The sequence below is a fragment of the Heterocephalus glaber genome, unplaced genomic scaffold (genome assembly GCF_053883595.1).
Source record: "Heterocephalus glaber isolate CG9 unplaced genomic scaffold, H.glaber_assembly_v1.0 deba00000621, whole genome shotgun sequence".
Taxonomy (NCBI): Eukaryota; Metazoa; Chordata; class Mammalia; order Rodentia; family Bathyergidae; genus Heterocephalus; species Heterocephalus glaber.
In genome coordinates, this window is record NW_028258153.1 from 23,161,697 (window position 1) to 23,182,240 (window position 20,544).

The 20,544-nt window shown below is 38.5% G+C and overlaps 1 protein-coding gene across 2 annotated transcripts in view; it reads right to left on the bottom strand.

Annotated features, from left to right (window-relative positions):
• Positions 1-20,544, bottom strand: part of Cdk15 (cyclin dependent kinase 15) — a 91,461-nt gene that overhangs the window by 49,214 nt on the left and 21,703 nt on the right. For both annotated transcript variants that reach the window (XM_021263624.2, XM_004851207.3), the window contains exons 6-8: positions 20,053-20,115; positions 11,840-11,963; positions 9,960-10,080 (exon numbers count right to left, since the gene is read on the bottom strand). In XM_021263624.2, the coding sequence (XP_021119283.2) occupies positions 9,960-10,080; positions 11,840-11,963; positions 20,053-20,115 (308 nt within the window). The remainder of the gene's footprint in view (positions 1-9,959; positions 10,081-11,839; positions 11,964-20,052; positions 20,116-20,544) is intronic.

Below are 20,544 nucleotides of genomic sequence, written 5' to 3' on the forward strand. Positions count from 1 at the left end.
CTTGACCTCACAATTCCTGCATTCTAAATGCCAGTAAAACCAGCATCATTTTCTCACTACAAATCTCGCTAAAAGCAGTCAGTAATACCTATGCTACAGCCCGAATGGTGGGCAGTCTTGAAATTTCATCTTTCAGATTGATTAGTTTACTGTCTTAATCTCAGTCTCCTGCAAAGTCTCAGGACATGAGCAAAATGTAGACAAATTTTTTTGCCAGAGTGTAATACACATGGCCTGTAGCCCAATTTCCAATGGAGTCACTGTTCCCAACTGAAACCTCCTGAGTTTGGCCTTGACTATCTGCATTCCTATTAGCATTCTGGTCTTATGAGCTTTGACAAGAATCACCCATCAAGCTCTGTTTATAGCATTCTAGGGCTTCTCTAGCCTTCAAACCTTTCTAAACTCCTCCCACAAACCAGTTCCAAAGGCTTCTAAACCATATGATCAGGTACATCACATGAATGACCTCACTTCTCTAGTACCAATTTTCTGTAATAGTTTACTTTCTTTCCTATTTCTGGGATAAAATACCTTACATCCGCAATTTAAAGGAGGAATTTAATTTGCCTCGTGGTTTTGGGGTAGTCAGTCCATGGTCAGTTGGCTCCAAGGCATATGTGGCATGGTAAAAGGGCATGGCAGAAGAAACATGATCACTTCATTGCAGCCAGGAAGCAGAGAGGGGAATAGCACCAGAGAGGAACAGGATAGGGACCATATACAGGACCCAAACTCAGGCCTCTGTGTCCTACTCAGACATACTCAGGAGTGTGCTTGGCCAATGTTCTAGGCATTTCTTAACTCCATGAATGTGAAAATGCAGGATTAATTGGCATACATAGTATCTTTTTTCTTTTTTTTCCAGCGGTACTGGGGATCAAACTTGGGGCCTTGCACATGCAAGACAAACATTCTATCACTGAAGTACACCCCAGCCCTCATGGCATCTTTTCATACTGTTAGCTGTGGGAAGACAGAAAGAAAGTCCTCTTGTTACACAATATCATAGTGTTCTGTATCTTCTACATCACTAGGATAGAATAGAAAATTATGTAAAATAAATTTTGGCCTAAACTGGAACATGCAGGTCATTATGCAAGTACTAAAAAATAACACAAGATGTTTGTATTATAGAGGTAAAATATTGATTTTAGTTCATTTTGTTGAAATTCTCCATTTGAATTTCAAAGCAACTTGAAATTTTCTTTATTTAACAAATCTAGAATCTAAGGTTACTTGTGTGTGTGTGTGTGTGTGTGTGTGTGTGTGTGTATGTGTGTATTTCAGTACCTGGAAAATCCATTAGTACCATAAATATAAATGCATTGATAACAGTAAATCTGAGTTTCATATTTTAAAGATGGAAGATGTTCTAAGTGTACCATTGTTCTTTAAAAACCATAGAATTTAATTCATACAATTCATCTTCCTATATTAAATTTGATTTACAGATTGTTTTAGTTTTTTTCTTCTTAAGCTTATGAATATAAATTGTGTAGCTACCATCTATTTTGTCTATCCTAAACTAGCCTTAAGCAAACATTTCAAATATTCTGAATTATCAGGTCCACATAGGGGACTAGCTTTTACTTCCTTTCAGTCTTCTTTTTTGTGCTTAAATCTTCATTACCATGGTTCTTCCTACCCTACATGTTTTTAGGCTTCTCAGTGAATATTTGGTTGGTGGAGATACTCTTGGAGCAGCCCATGAAGATGAAAGGAAACTTTCCATGCAGGAGGAAAAAAGGACAAGTGGCACCAGTGAATACTTCCAGAAGAGAGAGATGCACCAGGCCGTTTCTTTACTCCAAATGTGGTTCTTCAGGCAAGTTAGAGGGAACAGTTTACATATTTTCTGCTTTTCCTGGCTATCTTCCTTTTTATTCTAAGCATGAACAAATTCTTCCATAAGAGAGAAAAGATTCTTCAAATTCCTTAGGCAATCCCTAGGGGGAATACCCATCTCAGGAGTTCTGTGCTTCTCAGAGGTTCAAGGTACATATTAAAATATTGTTGGGAAAATGAATTAGTAGTTCACTTTTTGCTGTTGAAATTAATTCAGGATAACATAATATATAGCAGACACAAAACATTTTCATTTGCTTTACCTGGGGCACATTTTAAATTTGAAAGTTTGCAGTGAAAAAGCTTGTATGGATTGAAAACTCTACAAACTGTGAGCTAAATTAAACCTTTCTTTCCTTTAACTTGTGGCTGTCAGGTATTTTGTCCCAATATTGAAACAAGTAACTAAGACAGGGATGGTTAACTTTTGATGGCCCTAAAATAAGTAGCTGCCTCAAGTCAGGACCAAATAGAGGACATTATGCACAAAAATAAATCCTTTTTTAAAATCTAGTGTTCTGGACTTGGCTGAACTTTAAAACACCGTGTTAAGGGCTGAGGACTTAGCTCAGTGGTGCCGCCACCTGCCTTGCAAGGACAAGGTCCTGAGTTCGATCTTTGGTACCAAAAAAAAAAAAAAAAACCCCAGAAAACAAAGAAACAAACAAAATAAAGAACCCCACATGGAAGAACACTATTATATGATGACGTTTATATGAGGTACTGTCCAGTCTATAAAATAGAATTGTGGTTATCAGGGGGTAAGGGGCCAAGGTGGGAAGTAACAGTTTAGTGGGTACACTTTCAATTTGGGATGATGAAAAGGGCTGGAGATGGGTAGTGGTGACAGCTACGTAACACTTTGTGAATGTGCAGAATGCCTCTGTGCAGTACACTTGAAAATGGCTAAACATGTCCCACTTTCTTTTGATAAATACAAAACAACAAAAACAATAACAACAATAGCAACAAGAGGATAATTTTCCCAAATATTGAGTTTTTCTCACTAAAGTCCCTAGTGGATTCTCCAAGGTCTGCAGAGGAGAAGAAGAGACGCCAGCAGATTGGAGAACACTGGTGTAAGGATTGAGGATAACCAGTATGTCCTACTTCTACTTTTTCCATTATTAATCAGGGCCCTGTTCCCTTGCTCTGGGGTCCCTGCTGATACTAGTGCTGCTTCTGGACCTTAGTGTGAATGAGAGGCTCTTGTACTGCATGTTATAGTTTCTTTCTTCACAATGAAGGCACTGTTACTGTCATCTCCTTCCTACAAAGGCATTCAGTTGGGACTCTAGAGGATTGCATGGCCTAGCAGAATAGGATATTTCCCCCCTTTCCTTCTTTGTCAATTGGAAATCTCCATACTTACTGCCACTCCCTCCTATCACTCTGAGAAGAAAAAAAAATGAGGGGAGGGATCTCAATGCAAACATCCAATTTCTAGCAATTACTAGAAGAGTGAACAAATAAGGTAAACTCAATGGAAGATGTGTATTGTTTTATTTCTACAATATTTTTAGTTTTAGGAGGCAAACAACAGGCAAATAATCATGTAATGAATCATGTAATGACAATGATATAACTTACAACTGAATTTTTATTTTGTGTCATGATTATTCATGATTAAATTCATGAAATACTTATCCATAGAATAACATACATATTTGTATATGCAGTTAAAAGGCAAGAATCACATAATTTAAGGAAAATTTAAAGAACTGCTGGAGGAGCTGAGCATATTACCCAGAATACAGCACAAGTGGTTCAGAAATGGAAAATATGCAGGAGAAAATAAGAGATATGGATGCCAGAGTATGATGCCCTAATCTTTCACTGGAGTTCTAGGAAGAATAAAGTGAAAGAAATACAGGTGATATCCAAAAACAAGTGGCTGAAGAAAGGGATGAATCTGTAAGTAGAAGAAGCACTATTTATACCAAGCAAGGTAAGTTAAAAGAAATCCACAGTGGATTTCTACTAGTGCATAATGAAGGCAAAGAAAAAAATTCTTTAAAACATTCAAAGAAAATGAGAGATCACCTGCAATACGAAGACTATAAGCTTAAAGCAAAATTCTCAGTAGCAACAAGTGGAAGACAAAAGCAGGGAATTACATCTTCAAAATCCTGAAAGAAAACACCTGTCAATCTAGAATTTCATCCTAGAAAAACTTCTATACTAGAAAATTCCAATAGACAGACCTCAGGAGAAATAAAAATCTAAAGTGCATGAAGAATAACAAACAGTTCTAAATTTATTTGTACTTAAAATAGCTTTAAAGCACGTAAAACAAAAAATGGGTAGAATTGACAGATTAACAATATAGTGAATGTTTTCAACACACCTTTCATTAATAGCTTAAATAGACAAAAATGATTTTAAAATATTTGGATAATACAATTAACAACTTGGATATGTGGATGTTTAAAGCTCTGTACTTAACAGTTAGGGAACACACATTCTCCTCAAACACACAGGAAATGATTACAAACACTGGGCACATGCCATGTCAGTGCTTCTCACACTACCTTTGATGGCAGACCAGGCTTTTCTCAAGTTTTTGGTAACTTAATTTTGAAGTAACTTTTTTTCAGTGCTGAGGACTGAAAACACAGCCTGACACATACTAGGCAAGTACTCTACCACTGAGCACCCTCACCTGAAATAATTTCAAATGCACAGAAAAGTTGTAAGAAGAGTAGGAGGAACTCTTTATAGCCTTCAAACAGATTAACTCATGTCAATTTATTGTTACTTCCATTTCTATCCACGTATCCATATATCTATGTACTCTCTCTTTCTTCTGAAGTATTAAAGAATAATTCACAGATATTATGATCCTTAAAGATTTATGTGGGTATTTTCTAACAACAAAAGTATTATCTTTTATAACAACAGTGCCAAATCAAGAAATTTAACGTTGATCCAATACCACGGTCTAATCCACAGTTCATAATTTTGTCTATTTTCACAATAATATTTTTTATAGCTCAATTTCCTCTGGCACCCAACCTAAGACCACGTATTGCATTTAGTCAATGTGTCTCTGTAATCTCCTGTATGTAGTCTGGAACAGTTCCTCAATCTTTCTTTGGTTTTGAAAACTTTGACCCAGGGGCTGGGTGTGTATCTCAGTGGAAAAGCACTCGCCTAGCATGTGCAAGGCCCTAGGTTCAATTTTTAGCACCCTCACATACACAAAAAAAGCCTTGACCTTCTGGAGATACAAGCTAGTTAATTTTGTAGAAATGTCCTTTAAACTGGATTTATCTGATGTCTCATGACAGAGGCACATGATGTTAGCCAGTCCCATTATTCATTATATCAACTTTAATTACTTGGGTAAGATGTTGTCTGCCAAGTTTCTATACTATAAAGTTGCTATTGTTCCTTCGTGATAACAAGTAATTTGTGAAGAGGTATTTTGAGACTTTGTATGTGTCTTATTCCTCATCAAACTTCCCCCTCTAATCTGGAATGCTTGATTTTCTTTTTCTGGTACTAGGGATTGAGCCCAACACCACCCCATCTCTGAGCTACATTCCCAAGTCTTTTTATTTTTCCTTTTGAGGTAGGGTTTTGCTAAGGTGCCTAGCCTGGCTTCGATTTTGCAATCTTCCTGCCTCAGTTTCCCAAGAAACTGGGATCACAGGTATGTGCCGGCATCCATGATTCTTGTTTGAACTGATTACTACCGTACTTGAAGCAGGACTTAAAGAAAAACAAGTCCTTCCCAGCCTTGGGCAATTTCCTGTCCCCCATCATCTCCCTCTCCCCTGTAGCTGTAACTCTTTGTTCTGGTACAGTTATAATTGACAACTATGTCCTGTAAACAAAGTTTATGCCACTCTATTCTCATATGATTCATAAGACACGGTCTTCTTTCAAGGCAAAGTTACAAAACTGTATGCCCTTGTCCAGTTCCAATAAACTCACTTGCTACGTCACTAGAAACACCACCTCTTTAAACAAAATGTATTAAAGCTGGAACTTCTCTTTGTTCACCTCTCTTCCTCTGGACAGAGTCCGCTGAGCTGGTGTACACCCTTAGCCTGAAATAAAATGTCCTGTTTCCGTCCATAGGTCTCTCTCTCTCTCTCCAGTCTCTTGGATTCCTGCAACATACTGGTTATAAAATAGTGATTTTCCAAACCCGTCGTTTCTTTGTCAGTTATAGGTTGGTATTCTAATGTAGGGAGGAGCTTTTCTTCCTATGTATCTATCTAACTGGCTAGTTTGCTATCTTCAGTATGGACTTATGTATTCTTATTTTAGGATTTACATGTTCTTATTTTAGATTATAACCCATACTCTATTTACTTTGACACTCAAATTGTCCCAAATCTGGTTAGTGGCAGCTTCTTCAAACTGCTTCCAAGTCTTTGATATGTTTGCATCCTTTCTGGTTCATTTTGTAAGCAAATTTTCTGGCCCCCAAAAGATCTTCCAGGTTACTCTTATAATTTCCCTGTCTTGTCTTTAGAACTAATTATTTCTCCAAAGAGTCCTTGCTCTTTTTATACAATGGTATGAAGAAATCAAGATCTGGCTAGTAGACCAACACTTAGATAAAATACATTAATACATTTCTTTGAAAACATACTCAACATCAGCAAATGCAAATTTTCTCTGAGAGTACCCGTCATCACATTTAAGTTTTTAAAGAAATCCCCCAAACAAAATTCCAAAGCAAATTAATACATCACTGTTAAAAACAACTAGACATACATAGGAAAAAAGAACACCATAAGCAAGAACCAAAAGAAACAAATGAAAATAAATTAGACTTACAAGAATCTTTGCTTCTAAATGTGTAAGACCTTAGACAAAAAATATAAAAATTTATCAAAAATAACTAAAGAACTAAACAGATGGAAAGACATAACATGTTCAAAAATTGAAGGACAATATTATAGAGATGTTAATTATTCTCAAAGTATTCTATAAATTCTATGTAATTCTAATGAAAATCCCATTAGGAATTTTCATGAAACTTGAAACACTGAATCTAAAATTTATAGGAAAACTTGGAAGAAAAAAAAGTCAATATTTTTTTTTTTCATCATTGGGGATTGAATCCAAGGTCTCAGGCATGTTAGACAAGTGCTGTAGTGCTGAGCTACATCTCCAGCCTTTTATTATTTGTTTTGTTGTTGTAGTTGTTGTTTGTGGTACTGAGAATGAACCCAGAGCCTTTGCACTGAGCTGCATTTCTAGCCCGTTTTAATTTTTGAGACAGAGTTTCACTAAATTGCCAAGGCTGGCCTCCAATTTGTGATCCTCTTGCCTCAGCTGCCTGAGTAACTAGAATTACAGATGTTCACCACTTTGCCTGGCCTCAAGGCACCCTTGAAGGAGATGAGATGGGTGGGGAGACTTGTCCTACAAGCTATCAGTTGTTATTATACAGCTATGGAAATTAATAAAATGTGGCACTGGTTCAAATAAATTGATGCAAATAAAATGATGACAAATAAATTGATTCCAGTGGAGTAGAATAGAAAGTGCAGAAACAGACCTATGCATTTATTAAAAACCTGATATGTAAGAGGTTTAAGACAGGAAGTGATGAATTTTTAAAACAAGAAACAGAAAAAGTTAACTATATAAGAAAAGATTGATGAGGTTATTGATATTAAAATTAAGAACTTTGTTCAAAAGGATAACATCAAGATATGAAAACATAAGCATTGAATTGGGAGAGACTACTCGTAACACACATAACTGATAAAAATTACTATCCAGAATATATGAAGAATTCCTATCAATTTAATAAAGGGGGAGAGACAAAGAGATGGAGACCAACAGAAAATGAACAAAATACAAGTAAACCACTGAAAAAGAACATAATCCATGAAAAGATGGCCAACTTTAATCAGGGAAATGTAAATTTAGATCACAATATGATACCATTTTACACAATTTGTTTGACAAAAATTAAGAATTCTGATATTATGAATTGGTTATAGATGTGGTTATGGGGCTTTAATACACTGCTGTTGTATTAACTGTTATAATCACTTTGGAAAAAAACCCAGTATATTTTATGAAGTTGAATATTCACACACTCTGGGACATGGCACATTTATTCCTTGGTAAGTATCCCAGAGAAATTCTTAAATATGAATACTGATTCTGTTCAAAATAGCAGGAATAAACAAAATAGAAAACAAAGTAAATAATCAAAATATTCATCAACAGGAAATAAAGTGCAGGTACATAGATCAACATGGACGAATCTTAAAAACATATTGCGTGAAGAGAAAGCAAATCACAGAAGACCAAGCACAATATAATGCCAATTTCATAAAAGGTGAAAAGCAGGCGAAATAAAACAATATATTTTAGAATATGAATAAAAGGTGAAAATACTATTTTAAAAGGAGGTAAGACCAAAAAATAAAATAAAATAAAATAAAATAAAATAAAATAAAATAAAATAAAATTAATAGAAGCCCTCTAGTGGTGGGGCAGGTTGATTGAAAATACACAAGTCAGTGTGACGGTACTACTGATTATATTCTATCTGTGACACTGGGTAAAGGGTTCATGGAGTTCATTTTATTATGATTCTTATGTATATTGCTTTCCAATCTTGACACCATGACATTTTGGGCTAGATCGATCTTTGCTGTAGAAGCTGGCTTTTGCATTGTAGGATGGTGAGTAGCATCCCTGGTCTCTACCCATTAGATGCCAGTGGTACCTGCTTCTCCGTACGCATAGCCATGACAACAAATAATGTCTGCAGACATTTCCAAACATCCTCTGAGGGGCAAAATTGCCCTGGGTTGAGAATCAGTGATCCACATATATCTTATATATATTTTTGAATGTTTTAAATATTTATAATAAAACAAAGTTTAAAACTGATGGGTAGACAGTTTCACTCTCTGCCTGTGAAACACAACAGGAAGACATCATTAAGAGCAGAGCATGCCTAAGCCTGCAGATGCCTTTGAAGTGACAGCAACGTGAGGGAGCTGATGGTTTCAGGTGGAGTTGGCTGGCAAGTGATATTTCCAGAAATGGTACTGGGTATCAGAAACTCATGATTCTAGATATAATGAAGGAAAATTTCTGCAACCTTTTCAATTCTTTGGGAAATCTAAAGCTTAGATTAGCTTTTTAGGGCAATGTTTAATTTTTTAAAAATCTATTATTGATTTTTAGGAACAGAGCCTGTCTTCTAAGGCCTTGAAACAGGTCCACGTATTTCATCACCTTTGAGGAGTTAGCTATGTCTAAAAAGTCATCACATATCCAACTGTGGGCCTCCAAATGACTGGAGAGCTCCAGAAGTAAGACCCAATTAATACAACATTGATGTATGAGTGCCTGAGATCCTGTGTGCACTTTTGTACCCCATTAACCTGAGTACCTCCCGAAATATGTGGTTCTATTTGATAGATACGTATCTGGTTATTATTTTTTCTTTACTGTCCCATCTATCCACTGGTGGTGTGTTTATTATCCTCATTTTAAAAATGGAGAAACACAGACATAAAGAGGATAAACAAGTGCGAGAGTGTGTGTGTGTGGGGGCGAGGTGGGCACTGGGGATTGGACCCATTGCTTCATGCATGCCAGGCAAGTGCTCTACCACTCTGTTACATCCCCAGCCCCATGATTTTTTTCAAGATGACAGAATCCAGGATAATCAATTAAAAATAGAATTGGCCAAAAAATCAGGTCTCCTGAATCTTGCTCTTTATCCCTTTTCACTGGGCTCTGCACTGTGTTTAAACACATGTGAGTGTGTGGTATGGTTGTATATGCATATATGTCTGTGGCTTGGGAGTGTATGTGTCTTTTTCTGAGGAGAAGGTGTCAAGGAGAAGGGCAAAGTACTGAAGTGAGGAGCCAGGAAGATGAGCATGGATGCAGATGATTTGGGCAGGACATCTCTGGAACTTGGTTTCTTTAACTGTAAAAACTCATAGAATGATTGCAAAAATCAAATCAGATGTGCATTTGGAAGCATCTTAAATTTCTATATATAAATGCGAGTGATTATCTTTATTATTAAAAATGTAATACAGATAATAAGCAACCCTTATAGGTAGGATGACTCACATTTTCTTAATTTTCTTGGCACTAGTTCTTACCATATGTCCAGGTCAGAGGAATATTCAGTGGCTCCCAGCAAAGCATCAGGGGGGCGGTACCAGAGGGTTACAACTTCTGAAGAGTAGGTCTGGCTGGGAATGGACTTGGCCCGAGCAAGACCTGCCCAAAAGGGAAAAGCATAGAACCCATTGTTATAGACCTTCCCAGGAGGTACAGGAATGTGCTATAGCAGGCAGTGTGTAACTAGCAGAGTTACACACTAACATCTAAAAAAATCACACAATTTTTGAATGCTCTTAGTATAGCCACTCAACTATCTAAACCCTGTATATCAGTTTATCAAGAGGATCTCTCAAATTTTGACCTGCTTTGTAGCTAGATGTGGCTTTCCTGGTGCTAAGTGTGGCTAGGTGACTAAGTTCTTGCCTGTATGATATGTATAATGGTAAAATATGACCTTTTAGGTCATGCACTAATGGAGGAGTCAAGTATTTTGCTTCCCCTTTCTGCTTCCTCTGAGCTGTGATGAACAGAAAGTGGCAACCATCTTGAAATATAGAGTTAGGAAAATATCTTTGGCATTATGGAGCAACATAACAGATGAAGATATCACAGGGTATCTTCAACATGTGAAGATACCACAGGGCTACCATACAAGCTCTATTTGGGTCAGAACTGGTGAAGTGTGTTATACCTTTGTAATTAGGGATCTCTGTAACAGCAACTGAGCAAACTCAGTGCAGCATAATATGTCTGCTCTCCATTTTTGAGGTTCAGGAACCCTTCTTATAGTAAATAAAGGGTGGGTATTGCTCTTCCAAATTAGTTAGTTTAGGGCCAGGGATTTAGCTCAGTGGTGGCACACCTGCCTCACAAACGCAAGGTCCTGAGTTCGATCCCCGGTACCAAAACAAAAAACAAAAAACAAAAACCCGAAAAACAAATTAGTTTAGTAGAACCTGAGATGATTCTCTCAAGTCCTTCTCTGCCAAATGAGTGTGATTTGACAGCTAGCTGTGTGCAGAATCACAGGATCTACAGTTGGGAAAAACCATCACAGAGGAGATCGCTGTTGTGAAGAATTGGTGAATAAATGTCTATTAAATGCTTGCTACCTTAGAATAAAATCCTGGAGCTACAGAACCCCATTTGGCATGTGCCAACAAGCATTTGTTGAACAACTACTATGATGTCAGGAACCAGGGAAACAATAATAAGAAAAAGTCTATAGCTACCTTTGTAATGCTTAAAGTCTAGTAGAGGAGAAAAAAACATATATGTGTATTCATATAGATTCACACGTGTATAGATATCATGTATATACATAATTATATAGTATACATGTTTGTGTGTGCATGAAATGTTTGTGTGTGTATGAAATGTGTGTTTGTATGTGAATATAATATAAACTGTGACTATTAAAGTGCCAAAAGGGAAAGATAAAATGATACAGGAAATCTATGCTACTCTCATGGGAATACAGTTACATTTACATACTTAGGCAAGCAAGAACAAGTGTCCATTCCTATAGTTGTCCATGCTATAGTCTGGGGTTAATTTCTTTATCATGCCATCCTGGAACAAACTTAATTGATTCTGACAGAATTTGTAATGTCCACTCAGATGTAGGGAAACCTGCAGTCTACAAATGTCTATCTATCAAAAATGGCAGCGAGGCAGTAGGAGGGTGCCTAAGTTTTGGGCATCTGGCTGGACTGGGGCTTGAGGGAATCCCAAGAAGCAACCACTTTCTCCCTCTTTCTTGCCTCGAGTTTCCTGTGGGGCAGTTTGATATTCTCACAGAGCATCATATTCCCAGGCCCCAGTTTTCAAAGACCAAGCCTCATCAGTGCTTTAAACAGTGCACACAAAGGCAGCATTGTTCACAGCCTTGAAGGAGACGCAGGGAGTGACTTACCAAAGTCAGCCAGTTTGAGCTCTCCCAGGTGACTGATGAGCAGGTTCTGAGGTTTCAGGTCCCTGTGAAGAACATGTTGGTGGTGGATGTATGCCAGGCCCCGCAAAAGTTGAAACATGAAAAGCTGGAAGGAATGAACATCATATGAAGGACATTTAAGCCACTAAGTGTTGATTTTGCCTCTAAATCAAAAATAGTCATCTGAAAGAATGTAGTGAAAGTGTGTCTTGAGAGATCAAAAAAAAAAAAAAAAGATTTTACATTCATTCAGAAGGAGAGAAAGAAAAAGGACAAGAAAAATTAAGTAACTATATTATATCCTAAACGAAGGGATTCTGGCTAGCCCTGACATCACATTTCTTTGATCCTGAAAGAATTACATTTCTTTAAAAATCTAAAGGGAGGGGTAGAGGGGTGGAATGGGAAAAAACAAGAACTAAGATATATCATTTACAGGTACAAATTCTCAATGATGAATGTGATCATAGTATATACCTAAAATGTACCAATAAAGTTAATTTAAAAAAATCTGAAGGGAAACTTTGAAGTTTCCCTTGAACACTAGTTACTGGTTTACATGTGAAAAATATTTCTCCCCACCAATGAACTTGGCATAGAAGATCAAAGTTGACCTGGAAATGATATTCTAAAATTTACAACTGTTTAACCTTTCCAGACTTTACTGATATGAAACCCTTTTAAAACACAATACAAGGAAACTCAACTGGGAAATACATCCTTACATGGTATTAGGAAATAAATCATTCTCTTCAAAAATTATTTTTAAAGTCTTAAATTCTAAATTGAAAACAAAGAAAATACATAGTACTGATTTAGAAGGAAGAAAGACCAAATGAAATTAGGCCCCCTACAAAACAAAACAAAACACCAGAAGAGAATAAGGAATAAATAGGAGGGAGAAGAAAGGAGAAAGAGTGGTGGTAACAGAGGGGAAAAAAAGAAAGATAGATCCTGACATCCAATTCTAAAGTGTTACATGTGGTTATGAAACAGAAACCAAAGACTTTACTAGGTTCACACCAACAGAGAAGCTTAAGAGGAAAAAAAGAATTCTTAGTATCCTAAATACATCTTGCTATTTTCCAGTGCTACTGGCAACAGAGAATTCAAGCACCAACATTAGTGTTTACAAAAACCTATGCCACCTGAGAGAACATGTTCTGGCAGTTTAGAAAAGAAATGGTCAGGCCCAGCATTTCTGGGGACACAGGCAAAATGTCAGATGAAGAGCTGTGTGGATAAATCTGCTTTTTTACGACATCTTGGAAACTAGGAACTTCAGAGCTGCTAGGACCCGTACTGACTTCACAATGATAGGAAGACATGGGAGGCAAGTTAATGAGCAGCATAGTACGACCGAAGCAGGAACCGGAGGAGTTTACCCAGGACAGCTCCTCTGACGTGCTATGTAGCTCCTTGCAGCAACCATGGGAGCTTCACAAGCCATTTAACATTAGAGTTCATTTAACATTAGAGGAGTTCTTTGTGTGTGTGCTGGGGATCAAACCCAGGTCCTCAAGCATGCTAAGCAAGCACTCTGCCACTGAGCTACATTCCCAGCCCTTGTTAGAAGTTTATGACTCCTCTTTCAAATGTGTACTCGTCCTCTGAGTCTTCCCAAAACTTACTTTTCTTGGTGCTTCAACATACACACTATTCATTTTACCATTCACCAAACCACTATGCTACCAAAATACAAAATTCCCCTGCATTTAAACTTTCTAGTTAGTTATGAGTATAAATTTTCATAGAAAAACAATACAAAGAACTAATTTTAATTCTAGGCAACATGCAACGTACTATAGTATGTGGTTAAAATGCTTTTCGAAGAGAAGAGAAGGAAAGAGAGAGCTAAAGGCATGTGAGGGACAACAGAAAGAAGATGGTGACCAGTAAGGGGTGCAGTCTCGGGATGACACCTTGTCCTTAATTTACAGATTTGAAAACCAGGGCTCAAGGAAACTTTAAAAATACATCTAGGAAAGGACCTGAGTTCGATCTCCGGTACCAAAAAAAAAAAATACATCTAGGAAGGGTGTGGTGGCTCATGCCTGCAACCGCAGCACTCTGAGAGGCTCAAATTCGTACCTGGATGATTCCACTACACTATCCTGAGAAACTGGAGAAAAGACAGAAAATTGCAATGTGACTGGAAGGAGAGAGGCTGCTGGCTGAGTCAGAGACAGAGCTTCCTAGTAGGTCAGCTAGCGTTGCCTTTCATGCATGGCCCAAGTATGGATCGTTCTCCTCAATGAGTCAGTCCCGCCTCCCACCTTCTTGCTGCCTGCCCTTTCCTCTCTGCTCCTTAGGTGTCTGGGAGCATTTGGAAATATCACAGCCTTGCGGTGTTAAGGGATGGTGTTTTAGAGCTGCATCTTCAAAGTGCAGGCTATGCTGACTAACCTTGCCACTCACTCACTCTTTCATCCTGGGCAACCTGGATTCTTCCTTAAACAATTACTCCATCATAACATAACCAAAACCGATGGTGTTTTCTCAGTCAGTATCAAGCCAGGCCAGGCTGGGGATTAAGGTCAGTAGCACAGTGCCTGCCTGGCAAGCATGAGGTCGTGAGTTCGATCCCTGGTACCAAAACCAACCAACCAATCAACCAACCGAAATGAAACAAAAAAATGACTGACTTTTATTGCTTCTCGGCCTTTTGGCTAAGATCAAGTGTCAAGCCAGGGCGTGGGTGACTCTTTCGAGGGAGGCTTCCCATACCCCAGGGTTAGACCTGTTTCTAACACAGTAAGGTTTGGTGGAAACACAATGATTCCATTGGGCTAGTGCCACCAGGGTTAGGAGTTTCACAGAAATACAATCGGCTAGCTCTGTGCTGGGAAGCTTGAGTCCTTCCCCCTTGTAGGGATCCCTGAAGCTCATTCTATTAGAAATCTGAAAAAAGCTAACCTCAGTAGGATTCCCACCCTATCTCTCTTGGTCATTTCTCAAAATATATGCCACTAAGTATTACTTTTCTCCCACAAACCCATCTCCATGCTCCTCTGTATTTCTCAATGAACCCAGTATCTATTGCTCTTTTCTTTCTCAAACTTTACTCTCTATGCCACTAGGGATTGAAACCCTGGTCCTTGAGCATGCCAGGTAAATGTTCTACCACTGAGCTACATCCTCAGCCCTTTATTTTTAAATTTTGTTTTTGAAACAGGAAGGGCCTTACTAAGTGGCCCAGGCTGGCCTTAAATCTGTGATCTCCTCCTGCCTCAGCTTCCTCAGTAGATGCAATTACAGGCCTATGTCACTATGCCTGGTTCTCCACACCTTTTTATTCTTCACTGTATTTCCTCAATCCTGGTTTCAAACTCCCCAAAGGCTGGGGATTTATTTTCTTGCTGTAACACTGGGGATTGAACTCAGGACCTTGTGTATATCAGGCAAATGCTCTACCACCGAGTCACACCCCCAGCCCACTCCAATGGATTTCCTTCTGGCTCCTTTTCCTTGACTGAGATGTGACTTCTCTGCTTCCCCACAGCATTCTCAAGTATGTGTGAATTTTTCTACATTCTCTTCATAACTTTGACCACTGAAAGGTAGGATATGCTTACTCTCCTTCCCCAATACCACTTCAAAAGAATTACTTCTCTACTGTTAATTTTGGTATCCTTTGGATTTTCGTACCATCTTGCTACATCTTTCTTTGCCCTTCTTTCTACTCATCTACTGAACTCCTGGTCACTTTCCATCATTCACCAAAGACTTGGTCATCTGGGTCACAGCTGTGGTCTCACAACATCAGTGCCCACGAGAGTGAGTCTAGGCCACCTCCTCAGTGCTCATGATCAGCTGCTCCAACTCACTGCAGCCACAAACTGCAATGGTCATACAGTGGATCTTGCTATCATATGGAACCGTTTGTCCTCCAAAGTCATCTTCTCATAAAAAGACTGCTGTCATGACCACTTCATTCATAAATATTTTTACTGTGGTCACCAATGCCTTTTGCTATGAAATCCAGTAGATACTTCTTATTCTTTATCTTTGCAACACTTGATACTGTTGACCATGTTTTCTTTCCTAAGGGCTTTCTCTTCTCTCCCTCTCCCTCCCCCCCAAATCCCCCCAGAAATTCCAGTCTCCTAATTTTACTCCTACCTCTCTGGCTGTTCTTTTTATAGATTCCACCACTTCTACTGCTGTCTAATGTATTGCTATTACCTTAGGACTATATTCTTGACCTTCTCTTGCTACTCTAGGACATATGTTCCCTTAGCATCTTATCTACTGGCATGGATTCAAGGAACCATTATATTCGGATCATTTTGAAATCTTTATCTCTGACTCAGATCTCTTTTCTGTCCTTTAGACCTACATGGTCTAAATTTTACCTGGATATCCTCTAGTCACCCTACTCAGCATAATTTCACTATATACCTCCAAAATCTACCTTCTTCCTATTCCTCTATCTCAATGAATAGCACGACCATCCATCCTTTAAAAGCCATGAAACCCAGGCCTGGTGGCCCATGCCTGTAATCTGAGTACTCAGGACACCAAGGTAGGAAGATCGCCATGACTTTTGTAGCCAGCCTGGGCTACATAGTGAGTTCAAGGCCAGCCTGAACTACATAGCAAGACCTTGTGTCAAAACAAACAAACAAACAAACAAGCCATAAAAGTTCCTGCTGACTCTTCCTTTACCCATCAATTCTGGCTCAGTAATTGATCACGCACCTATCTGCTTTCCTCTGGCATCATCTCATATCTGTGCCACTGTTAGTCTCAGTGTCAAGCCTGGATCCTAAGAGACACCAGCAGTTAGGGAATGAGTAGAAGAAGAGAAGTTCATTTACTATGTGAGGGAGTGTAAGGAAGGGGGAATGAGGTGAATATTGGGTCAGGAGAATTTAAAATAAAAAAAGTATTTTCCTTCTTTCAATATATTCACCACATTGTCATCAGAGTGAGCATTACAAAAGAGAAAATCTGAGTTTATTTCTCCTTCTGTAAGACCATTTAATGGGTCTCCATGTGGAATAGCACAATATAGATGGCCCTTTCTGCTCTGACCCCTATGTCTCATCCCTGACAGGCAAACGTTCTATCACGAATCTCTTCCTGCTGCTTATGGTTATGGTTATCTACTTTCCTATCTTTTACTCCAAACTCCATGTGGCAGTTACCCTCAAAGCTACATCCCAGCTCACATCTCCCTCCTGAGCATGGCTCTCCTTCTCAATTGCCTGCTGGTCTTTTCTTTTTAGATTCTCATCTCCAGTAGGCACTGGGCCTGTCTAAAACAGCTCTCCTCCTCCTCGTCTTCAGAGCCAACCTCTCCTATTTCTGTCAACAGAGCTGTAATTTTCCTGGTGACATGACCTCAAGCTTAAAATCAGCCTTGTGTAGTTTCTTCTTTTTCCTCATGCTCAGCCATGATGCCTTGATTGCATTCTTCTTTATGGTTGTTTTTCACATTTCTTTCCTTTTTTTTTTTTTTTATATACAGAGGATCATCCAATCCAGGGGTGCTCTATCACTGAGCTACATCTCCAGCTTTTTAAAATTTCTATTTTGAGACAGTCTTACAAAATTGCCTAGGCTGGGCTCTAAGTTGCAATCCTCCTGCCTCAGCTTCCCGGGTACCTGGAATTACATGCACTACCACACTTGGCTCCTTCCATTCTTAAGTCACTACATAAATTAAGCCTTTGTGACTCCTTCCTTACTACTCAAAGTGTGTTCATCCACCATGAATTGGCATCACTTTGGATCTTATCAGAAATGCAGCAGCTTGGGTTGCACCCTGGACTTACTGAATTCGATCCCTTGGTCACTTGGTCCCGTATGCTTGAGAAGCCCGGGCCTCAACTACATCATTAAAATCCTAACTCTAGTCTCGACTCTAGTTTCTTCATCCTTTTAACCAGTCCCACAGACCACAGTCATCTCTCTTTTCTTTGTGTCATTCTCTATCAATTCCAACTCTTACAGTAACTATATTTTCTTAGGAACAAAGTTCATAATTCCTAGGAAATGAGGCCCTCAGCAACCTTCCCAATCTCTTTCCCTAGACTGTTTCATGAATATGCCCTGTATTTCAGGGCAACAGATTCAGAAATGCAGTATGGCATTAGTGGAAAGAATCTTAACCAGGAATCACTTTTAGTAATAGTAAAATCTGGTTCCATGACCTCAGGCAAAATACTTATCCTCCTAAATCTGGGTTTCTCTTTTGTACAATAAGGAAGTCAGACCAGCTGCATTTTTAAAGCTTTGTTGATTGCAATCCATAGTTAGAAACACATGTATATCCAGTGTTTACACCCATACATAAATATAAGTACAATTACAACTGGAGTAAAAGTTGCACAAAATAATACTCTATGTGCTACGCACTCTAATTTTTCTATTCTTGTCCCATCCATTTTATTTCATTTAAAAATATTGGCTACTAATCAATTGATTTAATAATCTGCAGATTGAAAAGCACTGTGATCCCTCTGTCCCTAACAGCACAGAACTCTGGGGTCCTCTTCTTCAGGGCATCCTTGCTTCTCCTCTCTGTGCCTCTGCTGAGAACATTCCATCCCTCAGGACCATCTGCAACTACTAGGTGTTCCAGCATCTTCCAACGCAGCACATCTTTTAAAGTCCAAAACCTCTTCAAACCAGAAGATAACTTGTACTTCTTTATACATCTAAAGCACTAGGTCTCATTTCTTACATAGCATTATTCACAAATCTCCTGTTAGAGCATTGGTGTATGTTTTTTATCTTCCGTGTTTACAAGGAAGTCTCAGGAGCTGAGTCTTCTGTGTCTTTGGATCCTTCTCAGTATTTAGCACACCTCCCACCTGTCTTTTATTTACTTGACACCTACAGCTCCTTCGCTCTTTCATCCTTTTCTTAACAACAGCCTGTCTTCACTTCCTACCTTCAGGGTAAACCAAATTTAAAAGCCACTGACCAGCAATTTAACTCAATTTAACTTCTTGCTATATTTAGCTTCTCTTCAACTATCGTGCGCCACTGGTCTTTCTACTCACCGGGCCTGGCAAAACACCTCTGAATCAGTCCAAATATCTTTTTTCTCCAAATATCTGTTCCTCTATTTGAATTGTTACATATTACCATAAAAAAATCCCCGTGGTCATGCAGATAATTTAATGGTCTTTCTCTTTACCAGGGTCCTTAACACACGTTAACCAGTCTTTCCTAGTTTGCCTGGCCAGTTCTTTACCCTATTCTCCAAACAGCTGCTTTAATTTTTTTACTTCATTTTCCACAACTCCTTGTCTTCAAACCTTTCTTTCCAAATCCTTGACTCCAGGACTAGATTAGGCCCCCTTCTTATGTGCTTCCATAGTACCTCCAGTTAGCATGGCTTTGCTTCTGCTCAGGTAAGTCCATATAGCTAATTGTGCTTAAGTGTATTGAAAATAAGAAACACAACTTAAGGGCTGGGGATTTAGCTCTGTGGCACTGTGCCTACCTCAAAAGCACAAGGTCCTGAGTTTCATCCCAGGTACTGGAAAAAAAACCCCAAAACCCCAGAACTTATTTGTTATTGAAACCACAGAACTTAATATAATAAAGCAATATGTATTCAATAAATATTGCTTGAATGAATAAACAAATCCATAAATAAATATTAGTTAAAGGAATATACTATATACAAATCTCATATGGTTATTTTAAGAGTCAATCAATTAATTAATGCCATACAACCTTAGGCAATGAAAAGTATGAACTACAAATGGTTTCTAAAATGAACAGATGTAGAAGTACAGCTAATTAATAGTTTACTGTTATTTCTATTGTACTGACAGGAAAATGAAATTTAGCCCATATGTATAATAGGATCAGCTAGAAGAAGCATTGCAAACTTTATCATAAAAACTGCAGTAGTGTCTGCTATGAAGAAGATATTTATGTTATGATTCCCTAGCTTCACTTCTCTGCTTTTAACACCACTCTTTGTAATTAGTGTCTACTCTAAAAACACATCTGTATGGTAACAAGGACTGACAGGGAATAGGCTGCCCAGAAAACAGCTGACAATTGTTTCATCACTTGAGGGACAACTCTTTTTTTTTTTAAGCATTTCTCTAGATATCAATGATATCTATCTTCTTGCTTAGGGCCATGAGACTTTGCTTTGTGATGGAAATCTGTTTCAAAACCCTCTCCTGGGCAGTCCAGAAGGAGCCCCACCCTCAGGTACTCACCCTGACATTGTGAGGATGCAGCCCTCCTGGGTGCTGAGACATATACTGGGCCAGGTCTGTGTGCTAAACAGTACAGTAGAAAGAGAAAACGGTGAATTGAGGGGTGTGGAGAGTATCAAACAGCCAACCAGAGGCCTGAGCATTGCTCAGCAGGCAGGAAGAGGTAGGTTTTTAGACTAAGGGAGGCAAGGAATATAATCAGGTTTTCTGAGACTCCACTGTAAAGGTGTAGCACAATGTCTTTTTCTAACTGGTTGCTCATAGAAGGAAGCCTGTTTCTTGACCCACTTTCTATGACTGGCACTGAACCCAACACAGGAACTTTTCCTCCCAAGGCAAGTCAAGTACACACACTTCATGGTTTCTTTCTACTCATCTGAATCTTTTTTCTTTAAAAAATGCAAAATGATCTATTCTTTGTATACAGTTTTAAACTATTTTATGATATATACTTATTATCAGAGAAAAAGTGTTATATTCTGCTCAAATAGT